The sequence below is a fragment of the Podarcis raffonei genome, chromosome 7 (assembly GCF_027172205.1).
Source record: "Podarcis raffonei isolate rPodRaf1 chromosome 7, rPodRaf1.pri, whole genome shotgun sequence".
In the NCBI taxonomy this organism is placed as follows: Eukaryota; Metazoa; Chordata; class Lepidosauria; order Squamata; family Lacertidae; genus Podarcis; species Podarcis raffonei.
This window is the reverse complement of record NC_070608.1, coordinates 88,831,973-88,850,955: the sequence shown is the minus strand read 5'-3', so window position 1 is coordinate 88,850,955 and position 18,983 is coordinate 88,831,973. Positions and strand designations below refer to the sequence as shown.

General features: G+C 43.0%; 1 protein-coding gene across 8 annotated transcripts in view; it reads right to left on the bottom strand.

Moving 5' to 3' along the window:
- The window catches only part of KIAA0232 (KIAA0232 ortholog), a 48,715-nt gene that overhangs the window by 11,401 nt on the left and 18,331 nt on the right, over positions 1-18,983 (bottom strand). For 7 of the 8 annotated variants that reach the window (XM_053394874.1, XM_053394880.1, XM_053394876.1 and 4 more), the window contains 4 exons: positions 12,434-12,571; positions 6,910-6,976; positions 5,166-5,250; positions 32-3,302 (listed from right to left, as the gene is read on the bottom strand). In XM_053394874.1, coding sequence (XP_053250849.1) covers positions 32-3,302; positions 5,166-5,250; positions 6,910-6,976; positions 12,434-12,571 — 3,561 coding nt within the window. The remainder of the gene's footprint in view (positions 1-31; positions 3,303-5,165; positions 5,251-6,909; positions 6,977-12,433; positions 12,572-18,983) is intronic. The other variant, XM_053394879.1, reaches the window with a different exon arrangement.

The following is an 18,983-nucleotide window of genomic DNA, read 5'->3' as shown; positions in this document are numbered from 1 at the left end:
AATGTAAAGAATACATCTCTCAAGAACATACCTCTTTCAGATGTGCTGAAGTAACAAGATTATCTTCATATGAATTATCTCCACAACTGCAAGACTTGTCTTCCTCTTCTTGTGGTTCTACAACATTGCAACTAGTGCTAGGGTTTTCCACAGCCATCACGTCTTGCAGGTCTTTTATACCACATTCTAAGCAAGAACTCTCGTTTTCCAACAGCAATATTCCAGATGATTCTTCCTGGGAATCCAGAGATGTCTGTGCACTCTTTTCCATTCCACACTTCTTTAATCTAGGAAGGAACTTTCCAGACTCAAGTTCCAATTTGCCATAATAATGCCCTTCTTTTTCTGCATCTTCTTCCAGTGGCTTAAGATCTGCTTGTGGATCATCAAACACTTCAGTCTGTGAAGGGGCAGGGATAATCCCCTCGTCTTTCTCTGATTCAAAGTCAGATTCACTTCCACCACATGGAGAAAGTTCAGATGCAGAAATGGGGCGAAAGTGAGTTCTAGGAGAAATTCGTATAGCTCTGTATTGTGTTCTCCCAGCACCACATATTCTAGGACGAAAAACCTCCCTATCAGAATCAGAGCAAAGAATAGATTTGGGTTTAAAGCAAGGGCTGAAGGATGCAATTCCTTCTGGTTCAAATGTACATTCTACATGAAGAACTTGTGAAAATGGATTATTCAAATCAAAGGAAGAGAATGAATATTCAAGACCAGACTCTTCACCTTGAAAATTACCACAAGCTTCTAACAAGTCTTCATGGAAGATAAATGAAAAACCCCTATTTAATCCACGATCACCACACTTCAACTGCTCACTCTGTTCAAATGATACTAAAGGTCGCCATAACTGTCTGTGACCAGGGGCAAAGCTGTTTCCTGGTGTCATGAAAACATCTGTACCAGCTATTGTAACTACATCAGAATTTGCACACTGTAGTAAGTTTCCTTTTGGATGGTTAGGCGGCACCACTGCCCACTCTCCATCACTGTTAAAAGTTTTGAGCTCCCCATACACACCACCAAGAATAAATGAACTTTCTTTATCTTGGTTAATATCCCATGGTTTGGAGGGTGTAGTATAATCCCCACAATCCACTTCTGATAAATTGTTTGAAGCAAAAGCTCTTTTCTCCAAATTCTCTTTCTGTCCTTCCCACAGATGATATTCTGATCTTTGCACTGCTTTGTTAGGGTCCTGAAGAATTTCTACCTTTGTGTCATTTAAGCAGCAGCAATAATGATTTACATCAGTTGAAAACAGCTCCTCTTCTACACCATCTATTTCTATAATTGCTGCAGAATTTCTGTCTGTCATATTTGTCCAGATGTCTTTAATAACCCCTGAGCCATAGTCATCTTCATGTGGACTGCTGTCACTACACACTTGTGTAGATTCATATTCTTTATCTTCGGCTTTTTGTTCTAATTGTATACCACATATAGATTCTAGTTTTGATTTTTTTGTAAAAACTAAGGTAGGCATTTCTCCTAAAGGTCTAGTCTGTTCCGGGCAGGTTTCCTCCTGCAAAAAATCTACAATTTCCTCATCTATGTAACTTGAAGATACTCTGGGAACTACATAATTTATCTCATCCGAGTTAAATTGAGGGGATTCTTCAAATGGAATATTTAAAGTCTCATTGTCTGAACGTGTTTCTTCAGAGTATGACCATGGACTACAAGTTCTTGTTGATAAATTAGAACAGTGTTCGTTTTCATCAAAGGCACTATTTTTGGTCCATATTAACAATCTAGACTGTGTTTTCCCAAACATACCAACATTGCTACTAGAATCTGCATTTTCATTTCCCAAACTGAATTTTTCTAAAGGAAATGGTAAGACAGAATTACTGCATTGCACTTCAAACACTGAAAAAGAATTTAAACCAGACCCTTCATTAGTATCTGAAAACAGCTCTTGATTGCCGGCAAGCATGTGAGAATTAAGCATTGTGCTGTCTAAAGTAGGAGAAAGTCTAATAGGAGAATCTCCTCCAAAGCTTTCCCCATCTGCATCACCAGAGCTAGAAGACGAACAGCACTCCCAAAATTGAGCTAAATTACTAAGATCTTGTAAGAACCACCCTTCAGCACCAGAGGTGGCTGAATCTGCCCATATTGCACTTTCCCCTTGCAACTCCATTCCATCAAACACTATGCAACATTCTGCCTCAAAATTAGTCCCCTCTTTACTTTTCTGCCGAATCATATTCAAAATCCGACTCTCTCCTTCCATCTTGCCTGAGGCACCAGAATCCAACATGGATTGGTCAATATCCACTTCATAGAAGTGCGTTAGTTCTGACAGATGAACGCCATCTGAGTGTGTATCGTCCTCTGGTTGAGAACACTTTGAGGTCCTAGTGAGGCCAATGTCCTCATTTAGAACTGCAGGCATTTCCACAAAATGGCCATCAATGAAAGTACCTGCTGCGAGGTATGTTTTATTAATATTATTGTTGCTAATGCAGAGACCTTGCACCGATTCAGCTAATTCTTCTACAGCCTCCGAAGTTGCATCACACGCATCTTGCCTATTGCGGTACGTCGTCTCCAGCTTGCTTTTTCTACTCAGGGGAACAAAGTATTCAGTAATTGGCTCAGTATACCATAAGGGCTCTTCCTTATATTCCTTCTCATTTCTGCTATCAAAATATAGCTCTTTTCTCTCGTAGTTCCCAGTTTCTTTCCTTCTAATTTCTTTTAATGGCCGTTTACCTCTTTTACAGAGTTGTTTGATAGATCCATTACTGCTGCTGCCACCATGAATTTTTCTTTCAGACTTCTCACCAAATTTTGCCAAATGCCTGCTTTGTCCATTGCGACCTTTTTTACTCCGAACCTCCCTTGTTTTATGCCTGACTTTAACACATTTTGTGGTTGCCTTTAGTTCACCTTGATTACCACTAGAATTTGAACCTTCTTCACTGGAGCCAGAAGACCAGGATCGCGGGCGTATCTTTCCCTCAGATTTATGTCGGACTTGCTTTTTATATAAAACAGATTTATCTTCAACACTGCTATTTCCAAACTTATTCTCTTTTTCATCTTTATCCTTTTTCTGTGTGGTTCTCTCATGGACAGTGGCATGCACTTTGTTACCATTTCTCTCTTTGGAAATTTCACTTTCACTAATACAATCCTTTGGAGATGATGTATCTGTGCTAGTTGCTGGGGCAGTAGAAGAAGATGAGGAGCTGGAGTAAGAACAAATTTTGGATTTATTCCACACTGTCATAATTTCTTGCAGGCAAACAGGTTTCTTGGAAAGAGGTGGGAATGCTTCATAATACCTGAATGGAGAAACGAAAAAATAAATAAATCAGGAATAAGTTTTATATGCAGGACTTACTGTAGATATGGATTTGACACTCAATCCTTCTCTCATAGCTTACTAGATGAAAGGGGGATGACGACAGACAAGGGTTCCATTTATAGGAAGGGGCAATTGGAATGTCTCAGACACTCCCATCCCTGCGTTGCTTGGGGTGTGTGGGCATCATGGGAATGGTTACTCATTATGCCCAGACATCCTGGCTCACTGTACATGCACACGAGTGTCCAAAGTCTCTCTGCAGAAATAGGTGGGTCCTTTCTGCCACCTCTGAAAAGCAGTGCAAAGTGGGAGGCAGAAGTAAAGGTTCCATCCAGTGCTTTTTTCTGGGGGGATGAAGGGGTACGCACACCACTAAACATTTTGTGAATCTTAAGCTTGGCCTCATTGAGGGGCAGTATTTCAATATGAGTAGGAAAATGAGAGTACCCCTAAACACTTTTTTTGGGCGGCGGCGGCGGGGGGGGGGGAGCACCGGTTCCATCCGTGTCAGGAGGGGCACAGAAACACAGATCTTTAGAGTCCCTGGTGCCCAATGTTGTCATCAAGCATGAAGGGGCAAAGAAGCCAGATGTCCAGGAGACCATCTTGTAAATTCATGTTATTTTCCTCAACAGGTGTCACTGAAGACAACATTTCTGACACAACAAAACTAACTTCTCCAGCAAGGTGAAAGGTAAAGGACCCCTGTATGGTTAAGTCCAGTCAAATTTGACTATGGGGTGTGGCACTCATCTCCGCTTTCAGGCCAAGGGAGCCAGCGTTTGTCCAGACAGCTTTTCTGGGTCACGTGGCCAGCATGACTAAACTGCTCCTGGCGCATGGAACACTGTGACAAGTGCCAGAGTGCACAGAAACGCAGTTTACCTTCCCATTGTAGCAGTACCTATTTATCTACTTGCGCTGAACTGCTAGGTTGCCAGGAGCTGGGACAAAGCAACAGGAGCTCATCCCGTCATGTGGATTCGAACTGCTGACCTTATGATTGGCAACCCCAAGAAGTTCGGTGGTTTAGACCACAGCCACCTGTGATTCATCAAATCAATAGCTTTTCCCTGCCTATTTTTCTCATCCTTAGCAGCTTGTTTGGTAGGACTGATAAACTGGGGAAGCCTTGCTGGGGATTAAAACCTTTGTCAAAGGAAAATATAACTTTCTCATGTACCGTATTTTTCGCCCTATAGGATGCACTTTTCCCCCTCCAAAAATGAAGGGGAAATCTGTGTGCATCCTATGGGGCAAATACAGGCTTTCGCTGAAGCACCGACCCCTCTCGCTCTCCAGGCTTCAGGAAGCTATCAGCAAGCCTGGGGAGCCCGCGGGAAGCAGAGCGCCCCTCGCGCCGCACAGACATCCGCAGCGTGGGGAGCCCTGCGGGAGTTCCCGCAGGGCTCCCCATGCTGCGGATAGCAGCCTGAGGCCCAGCGCGCAGGGCACCCTGAAGCAGAGCGCCCTGCACTTCGGGCAGACATCGGCCAGCCCCACAAGCTCGGGGGAGAGCGGGGAGGCGCAGCGCCGCCATCCCGCTGTTCCCCGACCTGGTTTTGGGGGGGGGGGGAATAAAGGAATTTCCTCCCCTTTATTCCCCCCCCCCCAAAAAAAACTAGGTGCGTCCTATGGGACGAAAAATACGGTATATATTTTTAAAAAATCTTATTTTATGATTACAGTGCAGAAGTAAACATTTTAATAGAAAACAAAAGACTGAAACCCTTATATTAAGCCCTGTATATGTTTACCTGTCTATTTAAAATAGCATTTGGCTTTTACATCAACATACACAGGAAAACACAATACTTCGCTTTAAGAGAGGAATACCTACATTTCCACCTGATCCTTTGCTGCAGGAGAGAAATCAACTTCAGGAGGCAAAGAGCCCTCAAGTTTTTTGTGAATCTTCTCCTCTGCTAAAAAATAAAATAAAAACAGCCTTCTGAAAATGTGATATCATACTTTCCCTACCAGGCTACTTCTTATAATGAGAAACATGCATCATATTAAGTAATTGTATTTACAGTAGTATTGTTGCATAGTTTAATGGTTTAAGCACTATATTTTAAACCTTTCATCAAGTGAATTTTGTCCTCTAAAATTGATCAAATATTATTTGAACACAATCAGCGTAGCCTTATATACATTTGGGATTTAACTAATTTTAATAATTTTCAAAAACACGCTCATAAGTTACTGAAACCATTAAAATATATAGAATTTGTCAATACAGCCTTTATATCATGCAGGGGTGAAATTCAAATCATTTGCTCAAATAACCCACATTTCTTTTACAATATAGTATTCTGTTTGGAGACAAGCAGGGAGCAGTTATCAAAGTAATGGATTAATTAATTTCAAGGAGGCCAGGAAAATTCATTTACCTAAGCTTTCCAGAAACACCAGCTACAGATACAGATAAAAATGTGTTGATGTTCAGCTGTTTGGTAGATGAGAGTAAAACGTTTGGGGTTTGAGACCAAAACTAAGATGAGAACTCAGTCAGTTAAGAGTATGAGGATCACCCAGATATTTATGGTGAACGACATTAATGAGACACAATGTGTTATTGTTTGAAGCCAAGGGATGGCTCCAAGTGGGGTGATGGCTTGCTTTTGTCTGCTCCCTCATTTCAATCCCACAATTGTAAATTTGTATGTATTACTGCAGGTAAAAGTCTAGCTTAAAATGCAATCTAAAACAAGGTCAAGTGTGGGCTTTAACCTCTGAATCATCACTCAAGTGACTTATTAGATCCTTTGTTATGAAAAGAGAGAATGATGATGACCACCAACTTAAATCTCATTGATTTCAAAGGGACTAAAGTGACAATAATTTATTCTGGCTTGCCTTCCCAGGCTAAATACTTAAGTGTGTAACTGTTATAAGTATTGCATTTCCTTAGTTTCAATATAAACTTTTTCAAGTGCGTTTTCAGACTTTTATCAACCCATTAACAACTCTAGAAAGCTGGTCATTGATTGGGGTAGCCAAGATAGACCGGGATGTTCCAAATTGTAATCCAGCAACACCAAGCTGGTCTCCCACGGATTACATTCTCTTGTTATGGCTTCACAATGTTCCTTATATATAGTGGGACGGATCTCAATTTACTAAGAAATGTCGCACATCATGACCCAATATTACATCTACAGTCCTTGAAGAACTTGGGTGCAGTTATCATAAAGAGCCAATAAAGAGGATTGTACTATTTCAGGCTGCATTGGAGGCTCACATGACTGAATGCTCCATCACAATAAAAGTATTCCTGTGCTCAGCAAACCAGATAAAAGGCTTGACTTCAATGTCTAAGACTGGGGTAAAGGGTGAAGCACTCTAAACATGTGAGTTCTCACTAGCAGCCTGAAATGGGAGACACCTTACGATTTGAGAGACCTGGGTTTTGTTCTAGCCTAACTGAAACCATAGAACTGTGTACGGTACTGACCTAATGCATCTAAGAATGGTCTAGCCCCACTGCCTTGTGATATTTTATATGAAAGTGTGGTTCATAAATACTTAAATAAATAAATAAAAATAACTCTGAAGATATGTAGTCCAAATGTTTTTCTCACCTTGTTCACTCTGGAGATCTTTCAACCTGCAGCAGAGCTCCTCCACTAAAGTCTCAATCCCAGAGCTCTGTGCAATAAAAAAAAAGCTTACAATGACCACTTGGCATTTACTTAATACATTTCAAGTACTGAAAGTGCTTCATATATATTGTCTCCCCAAGAGTCTCGGCATGTATCCCCCACTCCAAGGTAATGCTGGCAAAGAGAATAGTGGCTTGTATCTAAGCCAACTAGTTAATTTTTGGTTGCAGTGTGAGCAAGTAAACAATTTCCCCATCTTTGCTCACATTTGGAGCCACTGGAGCTGCTTTTAAGGAACTAATTGGAATGTTCAGCCAGTGAAATGTGTAGTTTGGCCTAGGTGTCAAACTAAAATGAAATGGAGCGGAGGGCCATGTTACCTATCCAAAAGTTCCCCAAAGAACTCTAATTTTAAAACCAAAAAACATCAGTTCAATAGCTACACCAGATCTTATCCCAAGTATTATTATTATTATTATTATTATTAGTAGTAGTAGTAGTAGTACCCCGCCCATCTGGCTGGGTTTCCCCAGCCACTCTGGGCAGCTTCCAACAAAGATTAAAAATGCATTAAACTGTCACACATTAAAAACTTCCCTGAACAGGGCTGCCTTCAGGTGTCTTCTAAATGTCAGGTAGTTGTTTATCTCTTTGACATCTGATGGGAGGGTGTTCCACAGGGCGGGCGCCACTACCGAGAAGGCCCTCTGCCTGGTTCCCTGTAACTTGGCTTCTCGCAGTGAGGGAACCGCCAGAAGGCCCTCGGCGCTGGACCTCAGTGTCTGGGCAGAATGATGGTGGTGGAGACGCTCCTTCAGGTATACTGGGCCGAGGCCGTTTAGGGCTTTAAAGGTCAGCACCAACACTTTGAATTGTGCTCGGAAACGTACTGGGAGCCAATGTCAAAAGGCAATCCCAACAAATCTCTAATTTTTGAAATATTAGTGTTATTTAGAAGTATAGATACAGAAGTACAGTGAGTGATAGTGGCCAACCAGCTGCATTTCACTTGATCCTTACACCTTGTCATCTATTGCTTATTTTCATTAATTGTTAGTCTACCAGCTGAAATGTATTTTCAATCATTTATTCAACCCAATGCTCCAGCACATGTCTAGCCTTTGGCACAACACTCTATGTTCCATGCTCTACTACTATGGTGAGAAACCACTGGCCCATGCGCCTAAACAGGCACACATATCCCAGATGGCCTGCAAGACGACCACTTTGGCCAAACAACATCCAGCTGTCACTCACCTGACATCAGGTGAAGGACAAGTAAAGCCACAGCTGCATAAGAACAATCAGGAGCCTTAGAGAATGCTCCTCATGGTTCCTTTGCACCATGACTTAAAATGATTAAATTTGGCTCTGAATGTAAACTGCACAACTTTTGAGCAGATCATGGAGCTACCCAAGAGCTCTGATCATCACCTCTGTCTTACTGAAACTCATATTGTAACTATGCCCATCATATACAACCTATTTACCCTCCCCTCCCCTTGGCCTGCTGCAGTCAAATGGCAGCTTGATTTCAAGTTTCCAGCACCCTCAGGAATGAATTTCACTCTTCTTCACCTTTCTCAGCACACCTCCTGAAAGGTAATGCTGCAGGGGCTGCATCGCCTGAAAGGTAAGTTAGCAAGGCTTGACTGGTAGGAAGCTGTAGCTCCTGATTACTCAGAGCTCTCAGAAGATGCTTGTGAGGAAAAAATGGCTCCAGGGCCTAAAAGCAAAAGGCAGGAAACCTTGTAGCAGCTTAGATAATAAAAAAGACGGAGGGGAGTGTACAGTGGTGCCTTGCAAGACGAAAAGAATCCGTTCCGCGATTCTCTTCGTCTAGCGGTTTTTTCGTCTTGCGAAGCAAGCCCATTGACAGCTTAGCGGATTAGCGCTACAGCGGTCTAGCGGCTTTCAGCGATCAGCTGTTAAGCGGCTTGTCAGCAGAACAGCTGATAAGCGGCTTAGCGGCTTAGGAAAAGGGGAAAAAAGTGAAAAAAACCTGCGGGGACTCTAGCGGGTTTTCCGTCTTGCGAGGCGTTCGTCTTGCGGGGCACCATTGTATTCATAAAATAAGAAAGACTTTAGCAACAGACTGAGCAGCTGCTTTGCATTCACTTGAAAGCAAGATTGATATGTTATCTAATCAAATAGCTGATGTAGCACAAACAGCAAACGAGACCCTCAATACCAGCTTAAGCACCCAAACATAACTGCAAGCACTTAAGGTAAAATGGCAAATGAATATTTAGATTTAAAATTTGCTTCTCAACTGGATAGAGAAAAATTTGAAAAAAATTAAACTACATGGGATTCTAGAAAAAGAGGAGGAGGAGATATGACTGATTGGATTTTAAGTTGGTTAGACAGTTTGAATATATAACCCCCCATCACTCTCCATGACACTGAAAGGGGACACGGAGTGGGTGCACCAAGAGCAAGTAACTCAGAGGCACCAAGAGATATTGTTCTCTGCTTTGAACGCTACCAAACTAAAACTCTGATTTTAAATGCCCTACGCAACTATCCAGAACTTAAATACAACTCATTCAGTGTAGAGGCATTTCCAGATTTATGCCAGGAAACTGGCTCAACAGAGATAATTCATACCATACTTTTCGCACCATAGGACACACTTTTCCCGTCTTAAAAACTAAGGGGGAAAGTCTGTGCGTCCTATGGAGCGAATGCAGGGGGGAGGCAGGCAGGAAAAGCCCCCAAGAGCCCCACACAAGCTTCGCGCGGCTCTTGCGGGCTTTTCCCCAAGAGGGAAAAGGGACTGACACCGCCAGTCAGTCCCTTCTTCCTCCTCTAGAAAAGCCTTGCACAACCTCTCCAGCCGGGGGGAGGCTTCGCAAGGTTAAAGAGGAAGCCAGGGCAGGGAGCGCGATCCATCCCGTTTGCTGCTCTGGCTTCCTCTTTAGCCTTGTGCGCCCCTCCAGCCGCGGGAGGCTGTGTAAGGCTAAAGAGGAAGCCAGGGCAGGGAGCGCGATCCATCCCGTTCGCTGCCCTGGCTTCCTCTTTAGACTTGCGCGCCTCTCTGCGATCCACCAGAGGTAGATCTTAACCCTTGCCTCACCTGGGAGCTTCTCTGGGCAGGAATTCCCTCAGTTTAAGTGGGGTGGGGGAAGTGTGGCAGGTAGGGGGGTACCTACCTAGACACTGAAGCCACATGTCTCTCACATGAAAATTGGGAGTGGGCATTGTGTGAAGTGGCTGTGGATCTCCAGCTGCAGAACTGTATAGAGTTGGGAGGGCCCCCCGAGGGTCATCTAGCCCAGCCCCCTCACAATGTAGGAATCACAGCTAAAGAACGCTGTCTTGGCTTCTTTGCTCTTTGGGGCTGGTGAGGGAACCCGGGCTTCCTCTGCAGCCCCAAGAAGCTCTGGGCGCAGCCTGTCCGTTGCTCTTTGGGGCTGGGGGGGGGGATAATATTTTTTCCCCTTGATTTCCCCCTCTAAAAACTAGGTGCGTCCTGTGGTCCGGTGCGTCCAATAGAGCGAAAAATACGGTATGTCACACCACTGCGCTGGAGGCTGCAGGGATTTCCTACTGATGGGGGTTCCCATTGAAGTTGTTGGTGCAAGTCAATGGCAAACACATTGCTGCCTCTGATAAACTGCCTCTACAAAATATTATCCATGAACGTAAAATTGCAATCCCCAAAGTGGCTGCAAGGAGTGGAACTAGCCTCCCCTCCTCTTCCTCATGGTTCATGCACAGAGAGAAAAAGAAAATGCAAAGCTCTGCAGCAGACTCTCTTCGTTCACACCATGGCTCTTAGGCCTTTGTAAAGCACAAACGATTAAACCAAGCACTTAGCCATCAGGCTTATTATGACGAACTCCCAGAGGAGGAGAGGGTGTGGAGCAAAAGATCTTTCTCTGCCTCAGCCCCCCTCCTGTTCCTTGGTGTGCTAGCATAATGCTCTCCACAGCTTCCCCTATTCCAGCCACAGATAGCTGGATGCACCTTGAACAGTTTGCTATGTTAAAAGTTGAAGTTCTCTGTTCTTACTGTTCTCTCCTGTTGAGAGTTTATTGTACAGTGCAATCAACCCTCAAGCATACTGCTGTGTTCTTACTTCCTCCTTCGACATATTGGATAAGCACCATTTGTTCTCAACTATGGTTATAGCGCCACCCACTGTAAAGGTAATTTCATTAAATGCTAAAGGTTTAGGCTCTGCTGTGAGGTGATCCAGAGTAGAAACGCTCCTGAAAAAGGAACATCCAGATATAATTTTGATACAAGAGACACACCAAAAAAACAACAACAGCAAAACAACTACACTGCTACAACTACACTGCTATTAAAGGGCAAATGGTTGGGTGACCAAACCTGTGCCCTCAGTAAGGGGTGTGGCCATAATGATTGCAAAAATAAATAAATGCCCATTCACTATTCAGGACTCCATAGCAGACCCAAAAGACAGATACCTCACTAGGGTCTGAGAAGGTTTAGTTCCTTAAAGCCTGGTGAAGCCTTCACTAAACTTTTGCATGCCAATAATTATGCAACCCCTGGCAGATCTGCCACTCCACTGACAGGGAATTTACATTTCACTTGTACATGTATGGCCCATTTGGACTATATCTTCATATCCAAAGATCTCTGGTATAAAGTGAAAAAAACAGATATAGGAATCATCCCAGTCTCAGACGATGCCCAAATTCTATCTCTATAGCAGTGGACTCTCTAAGCCCAAGTTCATTTTGCTGACTTTTGATTCTCTCCTACTAATCAACAAATTGGCTAAAGAAAGTCTTCATCAAGCGCTAAAGTTTTATTTCCTATAAAATGCCATCCCGGACACTAAAATCTCGAGCCTAAGGGATGCCATGAAACCCGTCATCAGAGGGCAAAGCCAAAGCCACTCTAGCAGAAAAATAAATAAAGGGAACTTGCTTCTTCCAGGCCACACAAGGAAATACGGGACTTGGAAATCTTGGAGGAAGGAGCAGCAGAGTTGTCAGACTTTATCATCCCAGGACCCGTGTCTTAGGCTATGCTATGAGGCTTTTCAATTAAAGCAAATTAAAGCAAATGGTGCACATTATTAATGGTTCATTCTCAGGGGCTACAATTAGTATGGGAGAGTGATCTGGGTCTCTGGATAGAGCAACAAGTATGGGAAACGATGTAGTCTAAACCCCCACTTAAAAGTGACAAATATATATGGCATTGCACTCTCAGTTGTTTCCCAGTTTTCCCCTCACCTCTATATTTTCATTTCATTTTTCTATTTGTATTTATTCTTATTGCGTTTTGTATATGCTTATGTCAATAACCATTCTGTATGAAAACAGCAATAATAATAATAATGAAGTTTCTTATTTTTAAAAAAGACTAAACTTAAGATTTCATATTCAACTGGGATATTTTGAAGGGAAGCTTTCTATAACTGAAATTTACCAACATTACAAAACTAAAATTTATCCACCCCAATACCACATTAAGAATGAGAAGTTACATAGAATTAAACAAGGGTGCTAATTCTTACTTCATCAGAAGCAGAGCGAAGACACTGAACAGCAGCCTGTTTTTTCATTTCTTCTAGTGTTAGATCAGAGCATTTTTTCTTACTCTTTCCCCATTTCTTGTAAGCTCCTTTTTCCCAACCCAGGAAGATGTCATTCTCCTAAAAATAAATTAAAGCGAAGAATAAAAGTTAACAGCAGCATTTGGCTCCATGTTGTTTGCAAGATGCTGAAGACTTTTGTACAAGGATGGCACAAATACCGTGGTGAGGAGCAGAAGCACAATAACTATGTACACGAGCTCCATGAGCCCATTACTTGCCCTCCTGACTCTTAGCTTTAATTACAGTAGATCCAACCAACTAAGTTTTCCAAATACAGATTTACAATAAAGATTTAAAAACACAAGAGAATATAATGTATGTATCAAATAACATCAGCAACACTTACAACAGCACATGATAGAACAGCACAAAAACTTAGGCAACCCTTATTCGGCTAAATTGCCTCGGAGTGTAAGCACCTAGGTGTCCTAAAAGCAGGCACGACGAAAGCCTCACTGAGGAGAGTATTTCAGAACTGGATTGCCACCACAGAGAAATCCATTGCCTGGTCACTACTTGACATAGTTGTGAAAACAGAGGTACCCAAAAGAAGGTTCCCTAAAGATGAACTACACAGGTTGACTCAAAAGGAGACACGTGGTCTATCAGATATCCTGGCTGTAAGCTGTGAAGGGCATTAAAAAGAAACAGATTAGGAGCAAGTGCAGAGATCAGTACCATCAGTGCCCCCAATGCTTGGTCCCAGTTGGCACACTCAGTTGGATTTTGCACTAAATGTAATTTTTCAATTAGGCAACCAAACATACAATGCATTAAGGTAAAGGTAAAGGGACCCCTGACAATTAAGTCCAGTCACAAATGACTCTGGGGTTGCAGCGCTCATCTTGCTTTAAAGTCCGAGGGAACCGGCGTTTGTCCGCTTAAGCAGACAGTTTTTCCAGGTCATGTGGCCAGCATGACTAAGCCGCTTCTGGTGAAACCAGAGCAGCGCATGGAAACACCGTTTACCTTCCCACTGGAGCGGTACCTATTTATCTACTTGCACCGTGTGCTTTCAAACTGCTAGGTTGTCAAGAGCTGGGACGAAGCAATGGGAGCTCAACCCATCACGGGGATTCAAACTGCCGACCTTTCAATCAGCAAGCCCAAGCGGCACAGTGGTTTAACCCACAGCACCACCCGCGTCCCCATATAATGCATTACAGTAGTCTAATCTCTAGGACAGCACAGCAGAGATAACTAAAAGTAGGCTCTGTCCCAGCAGCTGGCACACCAGTCAAACTGATAAATGGCACCTCATGCCACAGAGGCTACTTGTGCCTCCAGCAACAAAGCTAGATCTAGAGCACCAACTGATAAACCTGCTTCTTTATGGGAAGTACAACTCAAAGTGTTTGAACTCTGCCTACCAATACTGACAAGCCACCCACCAACAGCTCTTGTTTGTCTTATCTGAATCAAATTTCAGTATATTGACCGTCATCCAGTCCATTACTGGGCCCAGTTACTGATTCAACATTTCTACCACCTTATATGAATCTAATGTAAATAGATTCACTCTTAAGGGTCCTCTCTAGTACTGGACATCACATGGATGCTTAACTGCAAGTGGTTGAAATCTTGCTCCAAAGTTGACTGAACACCTGCAGTCGTGTTTACCACATGGCGGTGAAGGCAGCAAAGTCATAATTCACCATGTCAATCACACCCTTGATAAGTGAGCTGGCAGAGCTGTTCTGTGTAGTCCAGAGACTAGTTAGCCCAAATTCAAGGGGTGGACTCCTAGAACATATGGTAACTAGCAGCTACTAGCTTGCAAGGCACTTTATCCCTGATATATGTAGCTCAGTTGATAGAGCATGAGACTCTTCATCTCAGGGTCATGGGTCCGTGCCCCACGTTAACCTAAACATTCCTGCAACGCAGGGGGTTTGACTAAATGACACTTCTGGTCCCTTCCAACTGTACAATTCTGTGATTCTATACTTCAAAGACAAAATCTCTAAACTTCATAGTGACATGGATGTTATAGCAAATCCAATCAGGGTTCCAATGAAGCGTCTGGCCCATTGTTATGGGACCATTTCCAGTTGATGTGGCCTGAAGATGTGGACAGATACTTGAAGAAACTGAGCCAAGCATATGCCCTCTGGGCATTTGCTTTTCTGGCTGGCTAAAGCTAGCCACAGTGGGGTGGCTGGGTGGGTCTAGGGTGTTGTGAACACACCACTGCATGAGGGGGAGGTCCCAGCCGCCCTTAAATAGGCAGCTACTCCTTTAAAAGCCCACAGTGGACACAATACCCTTATTTTTAAGAAACGTGGTGAAGATGGTGGTTATGGAGCAATTCTAGCATTTCTAGATGACAATGATTATCTGGATCCACCTCAAACTGGATACAGGCCAGGTTTCAAGAGTATATTAGCCTTGTTATTAATAGAGGGCCAGGGGAGTGTGGCCCTGTTACTCTTATGAACTTTGATACCAATGACAATAGTAACCTCCTAGATTCATTGTGTGGGACTGGAACTGGTGGCACTGTATTACAGTTTTTCCATTCCTATTTGTGCAGTCAAATCCAGAAATAAACACTGAAGGGATGCTCTTTGACCCCCTGGCACCAGCGTTAGAAACTGGTATAGAAAAGCTAGGAGTCAAATGGCTTTTGGGACCTGGGCTGTGGGCACCAAAACAGAATGTCTAGTCATCAGTGGGGTGGGTGTGTTGACAACCATTTTTTGTTATTATTTTGTTAAGTATGAATTAATACACAATTCACATAAGTAACACATTGTTAATATCTCATTTTTAGCAGAAATTGTTAATACATTTTTAATTTGGCGTTGACAATAAAAATATTGGTACCATACTTCAGTTTTCAAAACATTCTACTCTTTATTGTTAAACGCCTTAACGTATTGTCTATCCTTAACATATACTTTGAGCACATACATTTCAGTAGTCCTTGAGTGTCAGCAGGCACAAAAATGGCACCCAGACTTTTTGAGCTCGCAATTGGAGAATTTGGGCACAAAATGCACCTGGCGCCCTGCTAATTTTGAACCCTGCCTGCAACTTGTGCTGTGGGGTTCTACATGGCACAATTTTGTCCCCAATGTTATTTAACCTCAGGACTAGATTGCTGCAATGTGCTCTATGTTCTTGGGCTTGGTCTAAAAATTCCAGCTATTGCAGAACGCTGATGGGGGAAGGCAGTCAGCATTTGCACTGCTGCCCAAATGCTACTGGGCCAGATTCAAGGCACTTGGTGTTGATATACAAAGCCCTGAACAACTTGGGTTCACAGCACCATACGCAGCTGAGCATTTATACCCCATCTGGATCACTGAGATCATCTATAGATGCACTGCTAGTCGTTCTCATGTTACCGAGGTCTGACTATCCTCACCTAGAATGTGGGCATTTAGTGTTGCCAGTCACATACTGCAGAACACTCTTCCACCCTTTAAAGCCTTGAAGACTTTTTATGCCAACAGAACTATGCAGCTGTTTAAAACACTATAATGATTATTGTGTACTCTTTTTAACGGAGTGTTGCTTTTTCTCATTATACACTGCCCTTCTGTTCTATGATGTATGTATATGTGTGTGTGTACGTGTGTGTGCGTGCTAACCCAAGCTTCCTCAAACTTGGCCCTCCAGATGTTTTTGGCCTATAACTTCCATGATCCCTAGCTAGCAGGACCAGTGGTCAGGGATGATTTGAGAAAAGGTTCTTAAGTCCATGTCAAAGAAATGATCAACATCTTAACTGAACAAGGAAATCCATTTGAAGAAACTGATTTGGTGTCAATTGGGGGCTCAAAAGTAATTCTAAGTGTCGAAGCTGTCAAGTGTGTTACAGAGGCATTTACAATAGGACTGAAAAAGTGTGAAGAATATGTCATGCCTCGTCTTGATCAAGTTCAAAATACATAGAATCATAGAGTTGGAAGAGACCACAAGGGCCATCGAATCCAACCCCCTGCCAAGCAGGAAACACCACCAGAGCACTCCTGACATATGGTTGTCAAGCCTCTGCTTAAAGACCTCCAAAGAAGGAGACTCCACCACACTCCTTGGCAGCAAATTCCACTGTTGAACAGCTCTTACTGTCAGGAAGTTCTTCCTAATGTTTAGGTGGAATCTTCTTTCTTGTAGTTTGGATCCATTGCTCCGTGTCCGCTTCTCTGGAGCAGCAGAAAACAACCTTTCTCCCTCCTCTATGTGACATCCTTTTATATATTTGCACATGGCTATCATATCACCCCTTAACCTCCTCTTCTCCAGGCTAAACATGCCCAGCTCCCTTAGCCGTTCCTCATAAGGCATCGTTTCCAGGCCTTTGACCATTTTGGTTGCCCTCCTCTGGACACGTTCCAGTTTGTCAGTGTCCTTCTTGAACTGTGGTGCCCAGAACTGGACACAGTACTCCAGGTGAGGTCTGACCAGAGCAGAATACAGTGGCACTATTACTTCCCTTGATCTAGATGCTATACTCCTATTGATGCAGCCCAGAATTGCATTGGCTTTTTTACAATTCATGAAGTTATTCCATGAAGTTATTTTTTACAATTCATGAAGTTATTCCAAGGAGCAACCTTCACATTTTTAATAGAACAAAAAGCACCAGTAAAACAAAGTCCAAGATTACTAACTTGCTAAAAGACTCCAACTGGTTCTGCAGAGCATATGCCGTATCTGAAGTATGGGATGGTGACATTGACGCTTTCTTTTCCTATGAAAAGCAATTGTACCCACCCTCCATTTCAGATGATGGAAAACGCCGAAAACCAACCAACAAGTCTGAAATTATAGACTGTATTCAATCAAAATGTGATGACAACTTTAATCACAGCAAACCAATTCTAACAGTTAAAATATTTGATGGAGCAGCTGTAATCCACAAACGTAATCTGGGCAATGTCAAAACATTTTCAGAATACTATGAAAGTGTTTTTAAATCATATTTCAATACTCAACTGAAGGATATTTCACGACTAGATATGGTGTTTGATACTCTAGTAACAGTGTGAAGGCAGATACTTGAGAATCAAGAGGAAGTGACATCAGTATTCAAGTCAAAAACACTACAATTCCAATGCAATTTAAGCAATTCCTACGTGTTAATGAAAACAAGCAACAGTTGTTCCAGTTGCTAGCCAAGAGAATGGTGTAAAATGAGCGTCCAGGAAAACTTATTGAGCTTTTTGTTCATCTTTGTTGCTGTTAAACTGAGTAAGAGGGTGATGAAGATTTTATAGTCATACAGTGGTACCTCGGGTTACATACACTTCAGGTTACAGACTCCGCTAACCCAGAAATAGTGCTTCAGGTTAAGAACTTTGCTTCAGGATAAGAACAGAAATTGGGCTCTAGTGGTGCGGCGGCAGCGGGAGGCCCCATTAGCTAAAGTAGTGCTTCAGGTTAAGAACAGTTTCAGGTTAAGAACGGACCTCCGGAACAAATTAAGTTCTTAGCCCGAGGTACCACTGTATTTGCAGGACATGGGCTTGATGATCCTTGAGGTCCCTTCCAACTCTACAATTCTACGATGGGGGGGGGCGTAATCCTGATGTCTATTTTGCTTTAGGAGGCTTAGTTTGGTCAAAATTGAATATAAGTTTTGAGAGCTAATGCAAAATTCATTACTTCTGGCAAATGAGCCACCTTACCTGCTAGAGGGTCGTGAACATTTGTGTCCCGGGCTTCTTAGACTCGTCTACCCATGTACTTACTATCTGAAAGCAAAGCAGCACATTGGTTGCCAGATGTAATTTGTTTTTCAGCTTTCCTACCCCAGTAGGTAGAACCCAGTGGAGCTCCACAGCATAGAAGCCATGGAGGTTAACAGTACTTCCCTAGCACCACTGCTTAGAATTGACCACCCAGGGAAGAATGGAACCACCATAATACATTGCCCCCAATTCCCAGCACAAACAGGCTTTCAGAAGGATACTATGTTTAACTGTACAGTTGTACCTTGGTTGTCAAACATAATCCGTTCCGGGAGTCCGTTTGACTCCTGAAATGGTTTGAAAGCCAAGGCGCGGCTTCCGATTGGCTGCAGAAACTTCCTGCACTCAATTGGAAGCCATGGAAGCAACGTTGGACATTTGGCTGCCAAAAAATATTCGCAAACATCTGAGTACGAAGGCGTTCGATAACCAAGGTACTGTACCGAAAGTGGCTCAGAGGTACAGGAGAATAAGCATGGTCACACACCCTCCTTGTTTGTTTCTCAGCATTAGTCATCCATCAAGACAAAGCAAGTGGTGTTTGTGCCAAAACTATATCTGAATTCATTTCAATCAGATTTCAGGTCACCAGTCTCATCCAAGAGTATCTGGAACTCCATAACAACCTTGCTCAGGAAGGGAATACAGTGGTACCTCAGGTTAAGAACTTAATTCGTTCTGGAGGTCTGTTCTTAACCTGAGGTACCACTTTAGCTAATGGGGCCTCCCGCTGCCGCCGCCGCACGATTTCTGTTCTCATCCTGAAGCAA